At 40.0% G+C, this 17,547-nt stretch overlaps 1 protein-coding gene across 2 annotated transcripts; it reads left to right on the forward strand.

Annotated features, from left to right (window-relative positions):
• The first annotated feature begins 3,493 nt into the window (after positions 1 to 3,493).
• Positions 3,494 to 16,542, forward strand: si:rp71-17i16.5 (phosphatidylinositol 4,5-bisphosphate 3-kinase catalytic subunit gamma isoform). 2 transcript variants are annotated; one of them, XM_041059946.1, is made up of 13 exons: positions 3,494 to 3,564; positions 3,652 to 3,913; positions 4,665 to 5,812; positions 6,123 to 6,792; positions 7,390 to 7,455; positions 7,980 to 8,205; positions 9,944 to 10,038; positions 11,803 to 11,946; positions 12,099 to 12,189; positions 12,557 to 12,687; positions 13,101 to 13,212; positions 13,489 to 13,646; positions 14,605 to 16,542. In XM_041059946.1, the coding sequence occupies exons 2-13, from the start codon at positions 3,734 to 3,736 to the stop codon at positions 14,860 to 14,862; spliced, it is 3,279 nt and encodes a 1,092-aa protein (XP_040915880.1). In that variant the 5' UTR covers positions 3,494 to 3,564; positions 3,652 to 3,733; the 3' UTR covers positions 14,863 to 16,542. The 2 variants fall into 2 exon arrangements, with proteins under 2 accessions (XP_040915880.1, XP_040915888.1); XM_041059954.1 differs by lacking the exons at positions 13,101 to 13,212; positions 13,489 to 13,646.
• The last annotated feature ends 1,005 nt before the right edge of the window (positions 16,543 to 17,547 follow it).

Here is a 17,547-nt window from a genome sequence, read left to right on the forward strand (position 1 = left end):
CCCTTTTTAAACCACATGATTTGCTGCCTTCTTTATACATTGTTATTTGCGCTAAACACAACCCACAAAGTAATGAGAGACCTACAAGAGGCAGATTACCTACACCACAATATCCTTTCCAATTTATTTATGTGGATTTCATTGAATTAAATAAATGTGAAGGAAAAAAATATTATTTAGTGACAAAAGCACATTCTAAACAAATACCAAGGCTCAAAATAGCGTATCTATGTAAACTTGGCACGTGGTAAAATGGGTTTGTTTCCTGGTCATGTTTTTATGTCATTTGTGTTTAGTTTTGCACCATGTTTGATCCAAATGTCTTTCTCGTTCTGTGGAGAGTTGTGTTGTACATCCCTCAGGATGTCAGTGTCTAAGTGTTGTGTCTCATAAGTGAACTGACCAATCAATTGTTTATGCGCTGCTCGTTTTGCTTCTGTGTCTGCTTTGCGGTTCCCTACTGAGACTGGATCTGTCCCTGTTGTGTGTGCAGCACATTTGCAGATAGCTACTGTGTGTGGCAGTTGCACTGTGTCGAACAGAGTGACATAATCATGCCCCTGTTTTTCCATTGTTGAGCAAAAATTATTTTCTCAGAATGTTCGTCAGCCAACCAGTTTGTTCCAAGGTGCCAGATCCAGCTCATCCGGCATTAATTTCACCAATAACTACTGTGAGTGATTTGAGCTGGCGTCGTTACCATTTCTGAAGACATTTTATGAAGGATTGTAATAGAACACCTCAGTGAATCAAGGACAACTAGTTCATGCTCAGCTCCCTTAATTCATACCACAAGCAAACTTCAGGAGCATTGAAACACAGGGACAGACCATTCTTAAACTTTCACACTGGGATTAACTTATTAAAGGGAAAGAACATATACAGCCCTGCACCTGTCCTCTGATGAATTTACAAGGTATTTCTATAGAGAATTCAAAAGAGAGCTGCAGGACTTCCTCTTCTAGGTGACACTTCTGAGATACTATACAGTATAGAGCCATCAATTAACGTATTTCCCCACGGGGATTAATAAAGTATCTCTATCTATCTAATAACAAGGTACCTCCTTTTGATTCCACTTACACAAAAAAGGAAAAGATCATTCTGAATGTTCTATCAACCAATAATAAAACCCGCTGACTGAGAGTGGGCAAATTTGAAATGTCACTGTGGGATCGATGCAGGTCTCCTGCTGGAGCTTTGCAATAACACCCAGATTACATTGTTTTAAATACCTTTATTAGTAGAAGGTGACAAAACAAAACAAAGTGGAACAAATTGAGCAAGCACAGACAAGCAGAGCTAATAGAGACAGACTTAAATACTTTGGGGATAACGTGTGTGCATGTACAGCTAAAGTGGATAGTAAAAGTATCTTTGGGGCAAATGTGTTGCTTGGCGCATGTTTATGGTGTGTGTGCTGAGAGAGAGGAGTAGTGTGTGTGTGTGTGTGTGTGTGAGAGAGAGAGAGAGATGGGGGTGTTACGTCTTGCAAGAAATCTAGCCGAGCCTGGGGTCACATCTTTATTTCCATACAGTTGCTCATCAGTGCATCAGTGTCTCTCCATGATTGGACATTCAAAAATATTTTGAGTTGTGCAAATATTAATCATTTTACTGATTTTCTCAGTTTTTGTTGTAGGAGGCCAGAGAAGACGAGACTGTGCTTCATCCTGTGTGCCTGTGAGTGGAGAATGGCCTCTTTCATCTCTCTACTTTCAGACATGATGGAGTGGTGAGGTTGCTTACAGAGAATTGAAGTGTCTTGTTTTCTTTGACTGAAATCGAAACTGTCAAGTGGCACCTGGACCGCCTTGTGTAACACTTCATTCAGAACGATTTTGGCTTCAGATTTATTTATTTTCAGTGGATATGAGAATATTGCTCACCTTTGTGCAGCAGGTTTTATGTCAGGTTTTGGTGTGCAGTTGATTCTATCTTTTGTTTTTATTGTCCCCTCTGCCTTCATGCCTCCTGAGAGTTCATTCATAGTGTCATGCACAGCCAGATTACATTTTTTTAAGAACATACTGATCTGCCAAGTCACATAATATTCATATTTAATGCTTCTCCTAAATGTTCATTCACAACACATCTCTCTTGTTTGCACTTGCCATGGTTAGGATTAGAGATTTTGGTATTGGTTTGAAATCAAAAAAGTGAACAGTGGTTTGAAGCACGGGGTAGGATGGCTTTATTTTTTAATGTAACGAAGTACAAGAATGTAGTACTTTGTTTACTGGAAAAACAATCCCACCAAAAATAATTCTGCAGCAATTAACTGGCAAAATGATTTAATACTATATAATAGTATTTTCTAGGAGACAGGGTGGCCTGCTGCAATAAAAGCATCTAATGCACGTAATGAGGGTGAGTAATTCATGCTGGAAAATGGACCAACATCAGAAAAATAGGTGCTCTACTATAACTACAAATATAACTACTCTGAGATATAAGACGAGGATGTCCTGTCTCCACTAGATTTCACTCTCTCTGTAGTACCAGTGGGTGTTAGTGTCCACCATCAGGTCTGTAAAATCACAGAGACTGAGGATCGCTCATCTCCGATTTATGCTGATAACAATGCTCTTCTTAATTTAAAGTGCATACATCCTTCTTCTTACTTTTTGCAATTTTGGCAGCATTTCTAAAATATAGCACCTCTAGCATAAACTGGACTCAAGTCTGTTCATTTTGTACTTAAGTTCATTTTGTACTGAACCCATATGCTGGACTCTGCTAATGCTAACTACAGTGGCTGGTAGTGAGTAATGGGTCATCTTATTTTTAATCTATTGTTTTTGAATTCTGTTATTCCTTAACATGTAATTTAAATCCGCAAAGCACTTTTCACTGGAAAGTGCTGCATAACTACTGAATATTGTTAAGAAGTGCAAAGAGCAGGGTGGTTAGCTCAGAATTAGAATTACAGAGGCAGCAAAGCGATTGAATAGAATAGCCTTTATTGTTATCGAACAATGTCCAACAAAATTACAGAATTGGCAGTCACAATATATTATGGCACCTAATGAGCTGCACCTTTGTATCAGAGAGGTGCATTTAAGGTGAATCCATATTCTACAGTACCTTCAGAGGGTACCAAGCCTAACAAGCCAAGCGGGTTTAGTGTATTCCTGTAAAACACAGAGTACTGTATGAACTTAAATATACAGACGTTCTCATTTTCCTCTGTTATATCACCACAGTTTTGAGTATGGAACAAGCGTTGACTGGTAAACCAAGGGAAACCCACTTTGTTATGTATTGTATTTGTTTTAAAGTAGAACAGTATCAAAGTACCTATTTACCCAGGCCTGTTGTGAAACTGTGTGAAAATGTCTGAAAAGGTTAAGGCCTGCAATTTGTAACTTCTAATGACAAAAAGGGAACAAGGAAGTCAACAACTTTACAGTGTCAGTAAATGCTTTGTTGTTGGTATTTGAGAACAGGTATAAAAGAATGAGGAAGTCCCAAGTAATCACAAAAAGAGAACTCAGAGTCTCACACTGTCAAACAGGTGCGGACTCCACCTTAGGATCTCAGGAAAGCAGCACCTGCCATAAGGTTTGTTTAGAGTTTTCTGAATGATAGCTATAATAACCAGTTGGCTACATGTGCACTGAGTTTTTAATAATAGTTATTTATGTTCAGGTTTTGCTTTCTTCCGATATCAACGGATCCTGGACTGTTCCTGAACCAGCCTGACAGTCCACGTGCTGTGGACTCTCCAGGGATGTCAACTCAAAGCTGCTCTGAGAACAACCTGAGGTTTATCTGTGAGCTTAGGCCCTGGCCTGGTCCATCACCAGGTAGTGCTGAGGATTGCAATGCCGATATAGATAGTGAGTCAGTGTCAGTCATCCTCCCTGCGCAGTGTAGCATCTACCAGCTGCGGCTACGCATCTGTATACAGGTAGGCAAACTCATATTGGTCGGTGTGTTGTTCAAAAGTGTATTTAATTTTTTTTTTCTTTTGTGAACTTTTTGTACCTTCTTTCAACTCATTCATAGCAGATCATTCCTACTGAGTACACTCTAGAGCACCATACAGATAAACACTTGGCTCCCTCAATATTTACTAAGGCACCTATATTGTCATTTTGTTCAGGTGGTAGTAGTGGTGGTTAAGGTTAGTTAGGAATGGAGAATAAACAGGGTCAGGAAAAGTCCCAGTAAAGCTAGTGGAGGGATGAAAATGTAGGTTGGTCCACGCCTTAAATGTCTCAGCAAAAATTAGATGAATCATCTTGGTACAGATATCATGGAGCCAAGAGTGTGAATCCCAGTGACTTTGTTGATCCCTTTACTTTTCATATAACACTACCCTGAAGTTCACATTTGTGTTTTTAGGGAAATATCGTGACAAGTATTGAATGTATTTTTATGAAATTTGGCACAGATTTGGTGCATGTCCCCTTCAGGGTGAATTGTAATTGTTGTTGTAATGAGTTCTTATTGTCATCAGGTCAAAATGTTATTGTGTCCCATATTTTGGTTTCTCACCCAATACTTGCAAAACTGAAGCCATTCCCATCAGACTTTAGCTTAAAGCACTGCTATGCTATGCTACACCATCTGTATGCTATTTACAGTTCATGTTGCAACCTCGCAGAGCTGCTGATGGGTCGGTAAACATTTGGTCTTGTCGCTCTCTATGCCTTCAGGCCCAGGAAAAAAACTGCCACCCAGATCCACTTGCAATACTTGACCCAGAGAAATACACTCTGTTGTATGCCAGGGGGGATGACTGGTACGAGGCCTACGATGACTGTCAGGTTATCAGGACGTTAGACATTCCATGGTCATGTGACGACAGCGGACGCCTGTCAGCACACATCGTGGTAAAGCCCCTGGTGGCAGTTGATTCAGAAGAGAAGAAGAAGCAGCAGCAGTGTCTGGCTTACCTGATAGGACACAACCTGGAGAAAGAAGCATCCGACAGACTTGGTGAGCTCACATTTACCCGCCGGAAACTGGCATCTCCCAGAAGACTAGAGCTAAAAAATCGGGATGACAAGTTGTATGCCACAGAGCCTTGGATTACATGTGCCCCCATTCCAACTGACCTGCAGGACTGGCTAAACAGAAAGCTTCCCGTCACCCTCCATTACATGAACAAGATCAGCTTCAGCATACAGGTGGATTTAAGTGCAAGGCTAAATGTTCTTCTTAAAGTTTTTGGAAGGGTGATGGCAGACCGAGGGCTTGATTATGACACCTCTGACAGTCTGGTGTTTAAAGTGTCAGGGAGGGAAGAGTTTTTATCCGGAGACCACCCTCTCAGTGACTTCCTCTGCGTTCGACAGTGCTTGAAAACCAATCAGGCCTTCCACCTCTCTGTGGTACCTGTGTCGCAGCTCCCTGACGAGTCTGTCAAATTCGTGGACTGGCCACTCGTTGACGGTTTCAGCGGCCAGTTCAGCTCCCATGATGATCTCCGCCTTGAAGGGAAGGATTTGGATGACATATTCATGATATCCTTATGGGACTGCAATAGAAAACTCAGAGTCAAACTGTTAGGCTTTGACATCCCAGATCTTCCAAGCAAATGCCCTCAGTCTGTTTATGTGGAAGCCTCCATACTTTATGGTAACAAGGTTCTCTCTTCAGTCTCCTCCACTCCAAAAGCCTTCACAGATGAGGTACTGTGGAATGAATGGCTGGATTTTGATGTTCTCCTTAGGGATCTACCACGTGGAGCCAAACTGGGTCTCACTATCAATGCGACTGGTGGTGACATTTCCCAAACTACCAAAGACTCAGGGGAGGGGAAGGTCCTCTACTTTGTTAATCTTCTCCTCATAGATCACAGGTCAGTTTTTTTTAGCATCAAATATGGCTTTGTGTTGTATTCAGGATTGTCAGTTCAGTGTTAAATGTTGAAAACTAGACATTGGACACAAGGGCAGAAATTCAGAAAAAAAAGTGTATACATCTAGTTTCTGCATGATTTTCCCACATTAATTCATGTAAGAGAACAACATAAGAGTTACTCTTAAAGTAAATTTCTCAAATGCAACTAAGTTGTGGTCAGTTAGTGTTATAATAACTAATCACAGAAATTACGTCATATTTTGCATTTTTGTTGTTACGAAACACTCAGCACTTATTTATCCCTGCAGGTCCGTCCTTAGCCAGGGCCCCTACACGCTGCACATGTGGTCCTACCCTGACCTGGAGGAAGAGGTCATCAGCTACCAGGCAGACAAGCTGTCCTCTGCTACTAACCCAAACATAGCTGATTCCATGGCTATCAGCTTCCTTCTTGATCGCTACAGCTTCCCTGTGGTTCTCCCAAACCGCTTTAGTTCCTCTGAATGTTCCAGCAGTCCCACCTCCACCTCCAGCCTCTCCCCAACCAAATGTATTGTCTCCTCTCCTGCACCTTCCTCCCCAGCCACCTCACCCTCTTCCTCCTTATCCAGCACAGATTCTTCCTCTCTGCATGTGAAACCTTTTCAAGGCCCATCAGCTGACACTGTCACTCTCAGATCCCCATCCCCGGTCATCAACACTGACAAGTCTTGCCTAAGAAGGTTTCGGGAGGAGAGTGTCCGCTATGCCTCCAACCTACCCCACTACCTGCGCAAAGTTGATTGGATGAACCGCAGGGTGGTTGAAGATGTCCACTGGCTACTGGGAAACTGGGATCCTGGGGATCTGGATGTAACTGTAGCCCTGGAGCTGTTGAGCATGGACTTTGCTGATGAGGTGGTCAGGAGGCTTGCAGTTCAGAGACTGGAAAGCCTGTCGAATGATGATGTCTTGCTGTATTTGCTGCAACTGGTGCAGGTATGTGTATGTGTAAAAAAAAGTCGTGTAGGGTATGAGTTTAGGAATTGTGAAAATATGTGAATGTACTTTTCTGTTTTCTATGCAGTCCAGTGCAGAAAAAATACACCTACTACATCAAAGATTTGTATAGATCTGATGTATATCCACACCTATAATACCTGATTTAAATGAACAAATAATAATCTAAATCAGTAATTCGTAACATAATTAAATTAGCTCAAAAACACTTGGTCCATAGGTCAAAGGACACAGGCAGTTTTCAGTGACAACAGTGAAAGTATCAGCTGGAAGTAAAATTAGGCCTATATATGTAAAAGTATAGTTTTAAGACCTTTATATCAGAGTGTATTTTCCTAAATAGATCTGAATTAAACTGATTTCTGCAAAATAATTCATCCATGGAAAACTTAGTGCCTGGTAATATTTCAGGACAGGACTACTGTCTGCTTTTGGTGTGTGTGTGTGTGTGTGCGCGCGTGTGTGTGTGTGTTTAGTGAAGGACTCTGTTGGTGTCTGTTGGGATATACTGGGAGGCTGAGACTGTAGACTGGTGTCATTACTTACAGTTTATGTCTGTCCTGTTTATTCATACAGACCCTTAAAGTGGAACCTTACCATGACAGCTTCCTTGCTCGGTACCTCATCCAAAGAGCTCTGCGGGTGAGTCACACAGCATTTAGCAGTTTCTTGGTGGAGGGCTTAATTAGCTTTGGCAATAATAATTTAAGGCACTGTGTCTCTGAAAAGCTGCTAATCTGAATACATTTCATGTTTGCTGTCAGATTAAATTTAACGTGCATTAATGCATAAATAAATCACTTACTGTAATGACTGACTGGTGATTTACATGTTTCAGTAGTTTCTTCATAATAGTTCATGTAAAATGTACAGTTTCAGTGTGCAGTAACTACAAAGAAAAAAAAAACAACAACAGGTAAATCCAGTAATGGATGGACACTGCTCTGCAACTATTTCAAATATTCAAATAGTGTGTAAAGAATGTTTGGAACTTCAAAAGCTCTTTGCAAGTGTTGTTGTTGTGTCAAACCGGGATTTAATATACTCTATAAGTACGATTATTTTTCTTCCAAGAAAAATGTTTAATTATATTTGCATCAGTTTACAGCAGACCAACATTAATAACAAACATTAAAATGTTGACTCACTCACACCTTTAACTGCAGAGCAAGAGAATCGGCCACTTCTTCTTCTGGTACGTCCGCAGTGAGGTGGCAGGGTGTCCGTACTTCCGCCAACGCATGGCTGTGATTCTGGAGGCGTACCTGCTGGGCTGCGGCCAGGCCATGCTCGACAGCTTCACCCGGCAGGTCCACGCTGTAGAGGCACTACAGGAGGCCGCTATAATGATTAAGAAACTCTTCCCAGACAAGACTGACCTCCATCCTACAGGTGGGACATAACTAAGAAAGACACTCTTTTGGATTACCATACTTACCATTACCATACTTCTATACTTTAAACCATATTTTTACAAAATGATGAAATAACGTAGAAATTAGTTGTGTTAGATATTTTTAAAGTACTTTTTTCATCTGTTTGGTTTTGTATTGTGTGCAATTTTTCGGTGCCATCTTGGGAAGGTCTCGCTTGTGAAAGAAGATCCTCAGCAGGACTTGTCAGGTTACATTTTAAAATAATTAAGTGATGCCACAATTTAAAAATCACTTCAGCGCTCGCCTACTTTGCTGTTCATTCCATAAAGGCAGCTCTTCAGTTGCACAATAATAGTCCGTTTATTGTTTCTACAGTGCATCAAGGTGAGTTCATTTCAAAGTAAACTTGTGGCACAACTATCAAAGTTTGCACCAAGGTGGTAAAAAAAATTAAATACCTGACAACAGTAAAGTTGCTACCTGTTTACCTGAGTCATGGCCACAGGTACAGTGACACCCAGTGTATGCACAGTGAATGACAATTAACCTTCTGGTTAATAAGTGCAGCCACGCTCAGGAGCAATATTTTTTGAGTTTGAGTTTGAGTCTTTTCAATATTTTTTGAAAAAAAAGTATTTTTTTTAAACACGGATAAATCCACTAAAAAAGGTGACTGATTTCTTTCCCATCTCCAGAAGACAAGTTTGCCTTTCTGTTTGTTTTTTTTTTTTGTTTTTTTTTTCTAGTGTGTTACAATCAATGTCATGAACACACCGGACAACAAGGTTGGTAAACTGTACAAAGCAGCATGGAGGCCATAGTGAACATGTTACAGCAGTTACTTCAGTATTCTCACCTCACTGTCTTGTTGCGTCTTGCAGTGTTGCAGACAAAGAACTAAATTGCTCCCACAGACTGTAAAAAACAATAACTGTTCTTTACTATTTACATGCCAATGTTGATAGCACTGCACCAGAAAAGGGGCAAACATAGGCATGTCCTCCCACTACTGCTGATTGAATCTGGAGCTGATAAATACTGATAAATACCCATGACTACTGCAGAGTCATTTGAGCTGGGAATGAATGCTGATTTTACGGTTTACCACTGAAGAAGATTTTGATTCATTTGGTGGTAATGACAAGTCATTTTGTTGTGTGGATTCCCATCATCCAGCTTTTTATTTATTTTTTTTTGTTTTTTTCCATGGGGTCTAGAACAGACTCCATATTTCTCTCTTTGCAAAATAGAGTTCATGCCAGTTTGGGATCCTTGAGAAGGACTTTTCAACATAGATTTTGCTTTAAACCATATTTGATAAAAGTTTTTCCCTCCCATCACATGGCAGTAAACCCAACAGAGATTCATGCATATATTGTGCATCACACACGTCTATCAGTTCTTCAAGAGCATTCTGTGCCACTGTTTTTTCACCTTTCTGACTTTCTTATATTGTTTGCCTTGTTTAGCTTTTCTACGAGTTTGTAATCTGTGCAATTTACCAGCAAGCGCTGTAGGAGTGAGCTTCACCACCTATTTTTCAGCTAGTGTTTCAACACCAGTAGTCACAGTACACAGCTTAATAGCAATTCAAACACAAGTCCTGGTAATTATATCCATATCAATAATGAACAGTCTGTCATAAAAATTAGCTTCTGTGCTTGGTACCCCTGTCCCAGAAGAAGCTGTGTGTTGCATCATTAGACTGACTTAATTGTGTTTTTTTTTTTCTTGTGGTTTTTCTGGTGTTTCAGCTCACCTCAGGCTTCAAGAGCTTCTTAGACACTGTAATCTACCAAATGAATTCCTGCTGCCCTTTGATCCCCGCATCAAAGTTGGAAGGATCCTGGTAAGCTCTGCCTTCTGTCTGTTGATGACAAATATATTACAAGTCAGCCTTTGGCCTGGGGATGCAGCCTGTGGATGTTATAAAATCACACTTTTAAACATGATTGTTGAAGTGAAACGAAGTGAATACTGTCCCCACAGGAAACAAACATTTGAATAATCTTCAAATGTGTTGTTCCTTTTTATTTCACGAACCAAAAAAAAAAAGTCAAGACAAGATCTGGAAGACCAAGGAAATGTTCAAATAAAACTGCATGTCATCACAAATGTCAGTGTCTGAGGTATGGATAAAAACAAACATCTGAATAAGGTAGAGTTGTGCTGCTGACAGATGAAGTTAAAACTGAGCTCACCTTTGGTGACTGTGGCATTAAATGAAAAAATAAATCACCACTGGCAGCTGTTAAACATGGGGGTGGAAATATTCTGCTTTGGGGTTGTGTGGCAGCCAGTGGCACAGGAGACAGTGTACTGATAGAGAAAATAATGGGTTCCACTAAATATCAACAAATTCTGGATGCAAAATGATAAAAATAAAAAGTAACAGTGCATTAAGATTGAGTTGGAGGTTCTGATGGAGGACCTGAAGCTAAGCTTAAATACAACAGCTGCTTGAAGCTGGAGTTAGTGAGAACATCATTAGCATTAGAAGCTCAAATAAAAAGAAAATTGAACAGGCACGAGAAAACTGTGTTAGAATATAAACGGGCTGCAGAGAGGAAGAACAGCATGCTCATTTTACCATCTGCTAAATGTCATCTGACTTACCAGCAGAATAAATGTAAAACCAGCAAACCCATTAATGAACAGTTAGACCAGTGTCTCTGTTTGGCCTTCTCTGTCCACATTTAAAGGCTTGTTCACACAATTAATCTAACACACTGTAGTGCTGGAGTCGCTTAATCTAACTTTTCTGGGCCTGTTACAGTGGAAATTTTGAATGTACACCTTTAATACTTCCATTTCAGCACCTACAGATCATTGATGTTGATTCAGATTGAGATGACTCAGTAAACTACACAGGTGCTGCATATCACGTCTGATTGAACTTGAAAAGAGTTTAAGTACAAAACCACCAACTCTGTTGTAACAAAACAAAACAAAAAAAGAACGTTGCACAGGGACGATCTGACTGCAGATGAAGCAGCAGCAGCTTTCAGCCCCTCCCTCCTGCAGTGCACACAGGCTGTTTACAGCTGCCTATTGAGTCTGGAAGTGAGGTTGGTGAGAGCTGTTAGACTGAAACAAAACTGTAAAATTATGGGCCATTAAAACAATGAGTTGAAAGGTGCTTAAACACTGAACAGAGCTGAGCAGAGATGGAGAGCTGAGTGAAAACTCTTGACACTGTGAGCTACGTCCTTCATATAAAAATAATGATAAAAGCGGTTTTTAAGTGAGAATTAATTGGTAGAAAATGATGGCCTGAAATGAAATCACTGCGACAAAACTCAGCAGGGTAAAATATATCTATAGCTGGAATATAACAAAGAAGCTGTTTAAAGCAGTAAAAGCTTATAAGACATTTAGCTGAAGTTCCGACTGACTGTAGCCAGTCTAAATAAGTTGAAATTTAAAAACATTCACAGCACTGTCAAATGCCCCAAACAAAAAACTCAGCTACTCTGCTTCATCAGGCTGTGAAATAGCTGAAACTGTTCTAACGTTGGCAGAAAAATCATCACCAGTGGTAAGAAGTTGATTTCAAGGCTTTTTAAATAAATTACACAAACAAATCAGTTCTTTTTGTGTCCTTCTTTTCCAGCTGGACAAATGCAAGGTGATGGCCTCTAAGAAGAAACCTCTATGGCTGGAGTTCTCTCCCATGCCGTCACCTACCTCTGCTACACCTGTTGGTATCATTTTCAAAGAAGGGGACGACCTCAGACAGGACATGCTGGTCATTCAGGTCAGGGAGGTTTATTTTTTTTCTTTTTTTCTTTTTTGGCCTGAATAATTCAACTTTCTCCTGAGTAATCTTAATTATTGGTGTTTTGTGTTGGTGAATGGATTTTACTTTTGGGTAAAGTGACACCTGATCATGTGTATCTTCCTGTTTAGACATTGGTGGTGATGGACTCCATCTGGCAGGAGAAATCTCTGGACCTTAACCTTGTTCCATATGGCTGCATCTCCACAGGACACAACATAGGTACCAACATCAGTGTGATTCAAACCAGAGCCACAGAAGATATGATACAACCCTATTCACAGGCTGAAAAATGCTGCTTGTGATGAGTAAACAGAATTTCAAGAGTAAAATTGGTGGAATATGTTTCTTTTGTAAGTCACATTAAAGGATGGCAAAGTATGCTTGAATATAACTGAGAAATTAAAGAGGACCTAAGTGGGCAAGGATGCTTCATGTCCAAGCTTCAAAATGTTTTGGTGCTTCACAAATGATGAGCTCCTTTGACCTGGATCATTTTTAGCACCCGGGATATAACCATGATGCTTTGTGTAAAGTGGCATGAAAATAATAAAATCACAGTGAATTTAATTAGGTTTCTCTTCAACAGGTATGATTGAGATTGTGAGGAATGCAGCGACCATCGCTGCAGTCCAGAGGAACCACAGAGGAACAGCTGGAGCCTTCAGAAACGATGCTCTGTTTGAGTGGCTCAAGTCTAAGTGTCCACTGCAGGAAATTGTAAGTAACGTGGAAAACAAAGCTTCAAAACCACTTTTTATACAAGATTTTGAGCCACATTAACTGGTAAAATATCAGACAGTAAATGAAAGTGTGCAGACTGTTCAGCTGCACTCAGGTCAGCAGAGGTGGTGACACACAAACATTGCTTTTTCCAGTGGATACATTTTGTGAATAGATATCCTGTTTTTCACACACTTTCGCTTTTACCTTCCCATGATAAATCTTTGACATTTTGTCTGAAAAACAGACCAGCTGATATGTATTCCTTTCATGAAAATGTACTCCTTATATAAAATGTTATATATGTACATTGTAGTGTAGGCACCATTAGAGCAGCTGCACTAGAGCAGTTGGTGTCTGCCATGGCGACCAACATGTGATTAGGCTGCTGTGATCTCATTTGAACACAGCACTACAAGACTGTGGAGAGGTTTGTGAAGTCCTGTGCTGGTTACTGTGTGGCCACTTATGTACTGGGTATAGGAGATCGACACAATGACAACATCATGATCACAGACCAAGGTATGAATCACAAATCCATGTTCACATCACACTGGCTTTTTTTTTTTTTTAGCTTATTAGCTGAGTAAAAGTATCTGCAAATGTAGATTTGTGCAACTGTAAACGTTCCATTTTTCAGTCATTCACTGAGTAATATGACAGATAATGTTACGTTTCCCGGAGTTTGACTGAATGACGGAAAAGATGATGGAATTTGCAAATTACTGAATTCTGAAAACAGATGGTTTGATGAGGGAGTATAAACTTTAATGCTGTCGTATTTCCTGGGTCTCTTAGGGAACTTGTTTCACATCGACTTCGGTCACATCCTGGGTAACAGGAAGCACTTTCTCGGTGTCAAAAGGGAGCGTGTGCCATTCGTCCTCACACCTGACTTCCTGTTTGTCATGGGCAGGGTCAAAGGTCGCAACAGCCTCTATTTTCAGCGTTTCAGGGTAAGAGGGCCTGATCATGTGTGCGCAGGTGTGATTGTGTTTGTGTTTGGTTTTCTGTGACTGGTAACCATAGCCAGTCGTGTCTGCCCCAAACTGACTGCATTACAACAACAATAAATGGGTTGTTTCATTTTTTAGAAATAGCTAATTAGAGTAATTAGGGTAATTTCCTAAAACAGCGTGACACTGCAGTTTTTAGCAAACTTAACTCAAACAGGAGGAAATAGTGCAGTTGTTGGGGACTATTTTCAGTGGTGGATTAGTACACATTTGGTGTTTCTAGCTGTATCTCAAATAGTGACCAGGTCCTTTATTTACCTCTGTAGAGGTTACCAGAACTTTATTGGAAGCAGTGTTGTATTAGTGGCAGGCCTTTGTCTCTACTTCCCTCTGTCTGATAAGTATTACTGGTCATATTTTAGTACATAGGCTTGTTCAGCTCCAGTTTGCCTTGTTAATGTTACTGCATTATGCTTTTAATACAAACACAACAATTCCAGTAAGCATTTCAAAGTAAAATCCCTCTAGCATTTCCATGGACAGAAACCTTTCATTTCTTAACAAGGCTTTTATTGTGAAACATCTACAGAAGCATGCTGTGGAGAACTCATTCACTTGCAAGGTTCTCATACAGCACAGAAATGTAGCTGCTGGCACCTGTTGGCACTTGTACGTTACTGCAAACCACAGATGGCTGAGACACACATACAGTACAACCACAGTGACCGAAACAGGACAATAACACTTCAGATGTGTAATCCAGACCAACAAAGTGTTGAAAATAGCCTGATTATACTGTTGACTTTATTAAATCAAAGCTGTAGAAATGTTCATTATGCTTAACAGGTGTGCACATTCTGACACAATCTGACAGGCAACAGGAGTTTTGTCTTTATTTCCTTGTGTTTCATCCTTGCTCTCCCTGCTCTCTCTTGCCTGCCTCACCTACCCCTATCAGGACACTTGCACCCAGGCGTACCTCTCCCTGCGCTCCCACTCTCGTCTGCTCATCACTCTTTTCTCCCTCATGCTGCTCACTGGCATCCCAGAGCTGAGCGCTGCAGAGGACATGCGTTACCTGCGGGAGGCTCTCCAGGAAGAACAGGGTGAGGCAGAGGCCAAGGAGCATTTCCTCCAGCAAATCTCTGAGTGTGAGCAGCTGGGCTGGACCGTGCAGGCCAACTGGTGGATCCACATGGTGGCAGGCATCAAGTAGAGTGTTTTGCACTACTTGTGCTTCAGCTCTGGAGGAGGTGAAATGGTGGCTGTCCAAATGTCTAAATGTGGACAGTGACTTTCTTTTATTCATTGTTTATTTTCATGTATTATTGCTATATTCCTGTATCGTATGGCGTCCCTCTCCTCACCAGTGAGCGTGGATTATGTTTATAGGCATCTGACAGCAATGGAGGTCTGCATTTTCCAGCAGGTGAGAGAACAGGCATGTTCAAATAAATGAACTGTGACCTGGAGGGGGATGGAAAATAGTGTCATGGTAAAAAAATAACATTTAAGATTTGTCATATATATGCTGTAAATAGATGTAACGCGCAGCTTATTTTATCCCTGAAATATTCATACCGTGAAATAGAAGCAGCAGTCAAATATCCTCACAGTACCTGCACAGGGGAGAAGAAAAGTAAGTTAATCAGCATCCATTTAGGTTTTAACATTAGTTAGTATGTGTTATTTTAAGAGTCACTGCTCCCTGCTAAAAAGCTTCACTAATTAAATATTAGTAATTAATTACTTCTTTGTTCAATAACACAATAAATCTCTGATGGTCCAAAATCAAACAAATAAAATCCAAATTGGCCTGGCTCATCTTGAAAAAGCCCTCTATTCTTATATTAGCAATAACAAACACAAATATATACATTTTTGTCATGTATTAGATTTTTATAATCCTTTATATTTCTCCAAAAATGTGTTTGTTTTTTTTCAAAGTTCACTATTTTTCAGTATAGCCTGTTATATTTTATCTTACATATCTTACACACAGCCAGCTTTAGCTTCTCAGATTGACACATACCAAACCCAGATCAGTTGACACAGTAGTCACTAACCATAGTCACTTCCTTGTTGTCATAGCAACATGCATGTGTCTTAGCTTTTTGAAGTCATGGCACCTCTTTTCTTTTCACTAGCCATGCACATGGTGGCTGAATGTTATGTTTTCCAGGAGAGTGCTTTCACTAAATCTTTTCACTTCTCAGGTCAGAAAGTTGGCCAGTGAAACTGCTGTACTTCCATGATTATAGCTGCAGGGTCAAGACTGTTGAAGTAACTACAATAAATGAAACAGGATATGAAAATCCACAGAAGAACTGTGGCAATATCTCCAAGATACCTGGAACAGCATACATGAAATGTACCTTGAAAAAAATGTTTGCACAAACATGCATAGGAAAAAAAAAAAAAATGTTAATTTTTTTTTAAATTTACTTTGATACATAAAAGCTTTTCATGGCATTCTTTTTAAAAGCATCTTCATCTTGCTTTTAGTGTCTAAAACATTTGCATAGTGCTGTATATACTGTATGAAGGTACCTGTAAAAAGACAGTGCAGGCAGGCTGACACACGCAGTGCAACTTGTATATTTATTAAGCCCTTGTCCCTGTGCACAATCTAGAATAAAAATGGGAGTTTAATTAATTTTTAGTGTTCAGACTCTGAGGTTCCATTGTAAAAATATGTCAAGACTTATCAGTGATAGAGAGTCACATGGGCTCTGTCGCACATGGACACTCAACACAAATGATGACATTTAGAATCAAACAGTTCTTCTCTTCCACATCCACTTAGTAGGTTTTATGTGAAATCAGTCAGTCAATCAGACTTTATTTGTATAGCATTTTTCATACAAATAGATGATAGCGCAAAGTGCTTTGCATCCCCCCCCCCCCCCCCCCCCCCCAGTAGCCCCCCCCCGCCCCACCCCACTCATGTACAAACACACACAAACACACACCCACACAATCCATCAATAATCACAGTGTAAAAGAAAAATCAGACCACCAGAGGTAGGATAAAAATTCAAAATTCAGAATAGCAAAATAAAATAAAATAAATAAACACATAAATAACATTAAAAATTCATAACAGAATAAAGCAAATAATATAAACGAGATCAAAGTGAAGTGTGAAAAAAGGTAAGAAAAATGCTAAAAGATAAATAAAGGAACTGTTGAACTGCTGAAGTGAGTAAAACCAGAAATCCAGAAAAGACAAATAAACTTTAGTTAAAAGCCAGACTAAAGAGGTAGGTCTTGAGTTTGCTTTTAAAATGATCACAGTTCTCTGCTGCCCTCAGGTCTTCAAGGACGCTGCTCCAGACCATAGATATAAATAGGAGGCCTCGTCGTGGGTTTGTGTTCTGACTGGTTTAATTAAAAGGCCACTACCAGCAGACCTGAGGGTTCTAAGGGGTACATAGGGTTAAAGAAAATCTGATAAATAGGCAGGACCAAGACCATTAAGAGCTTTATAAACCAATAAAAGAATGCTGAAATCAATTCTGAAGCCAACAGAAGACTTGATGTAATGTGTGCTCCTCGTCATTTCACGTGCAGCTCATCTGCTACGCACATTTTGTAGCAGATGTAGCTAAGACGTCCTAAATGTGACAAGGAGACCATCTTGCACATCTATATGTTGTATAAAATTGCCAGTAATAAGTAGCTCAGATTGAACTGCAGTGGTTGTCATGGCAGTTGTCACACAGCTTGAAACCACTTTGCCGAATGACTTGAGCGGCAGGAAGCAATTTTTTGACGTATAACTCAAAAAAATAAATAAATAAAGAAAAATAATATTAATAATTTTTCACCCAAAATTTGTTCTCTATGAGGTGGTTTTCAAGTTTAAAGCGGCAGTCTACCAATTTTACATGTCAAGTCA

This window comes from Toxotes jaculatrix, chromosome 2 (genome assembly GCF_017976425.1).
Source record: "Toxotes jaculatrix isolate fToxJac2 chromosome 2, fToxJac2.pri, whole genome shotgun sequence".
NCBI lineage: Eukaryota > Metazoa > Chordata > Actinopteri > Toxotidae > Toxotes > Toxotes jaculatrix.

Bases quoted from the DNA above. Each gene is read 5' to 3' on its own strand.
- si:rp71-17i16.5 (XM_041059946.1), top strand. From the start codon at position 3,734: ATGTCAACTCAAAGCTGCTCTGAGAACAACCTGAGGTTTATCTGTGAG. The intron at 3,914-4,664 runs GTAGGCAAACTC...CTATGCCTTCAG, and splicing joins GGCTACGCATCTGTATACAG to GCCCAGGAAAAAAACTGCCA. The intron at 7,456-7,979 runs GTGAGTCACACA...CTTTAACTGCAG, and splicing joins TCATCCAAAGAGCTCTGCGG to AGCAAGAGAATCGGCCACTT.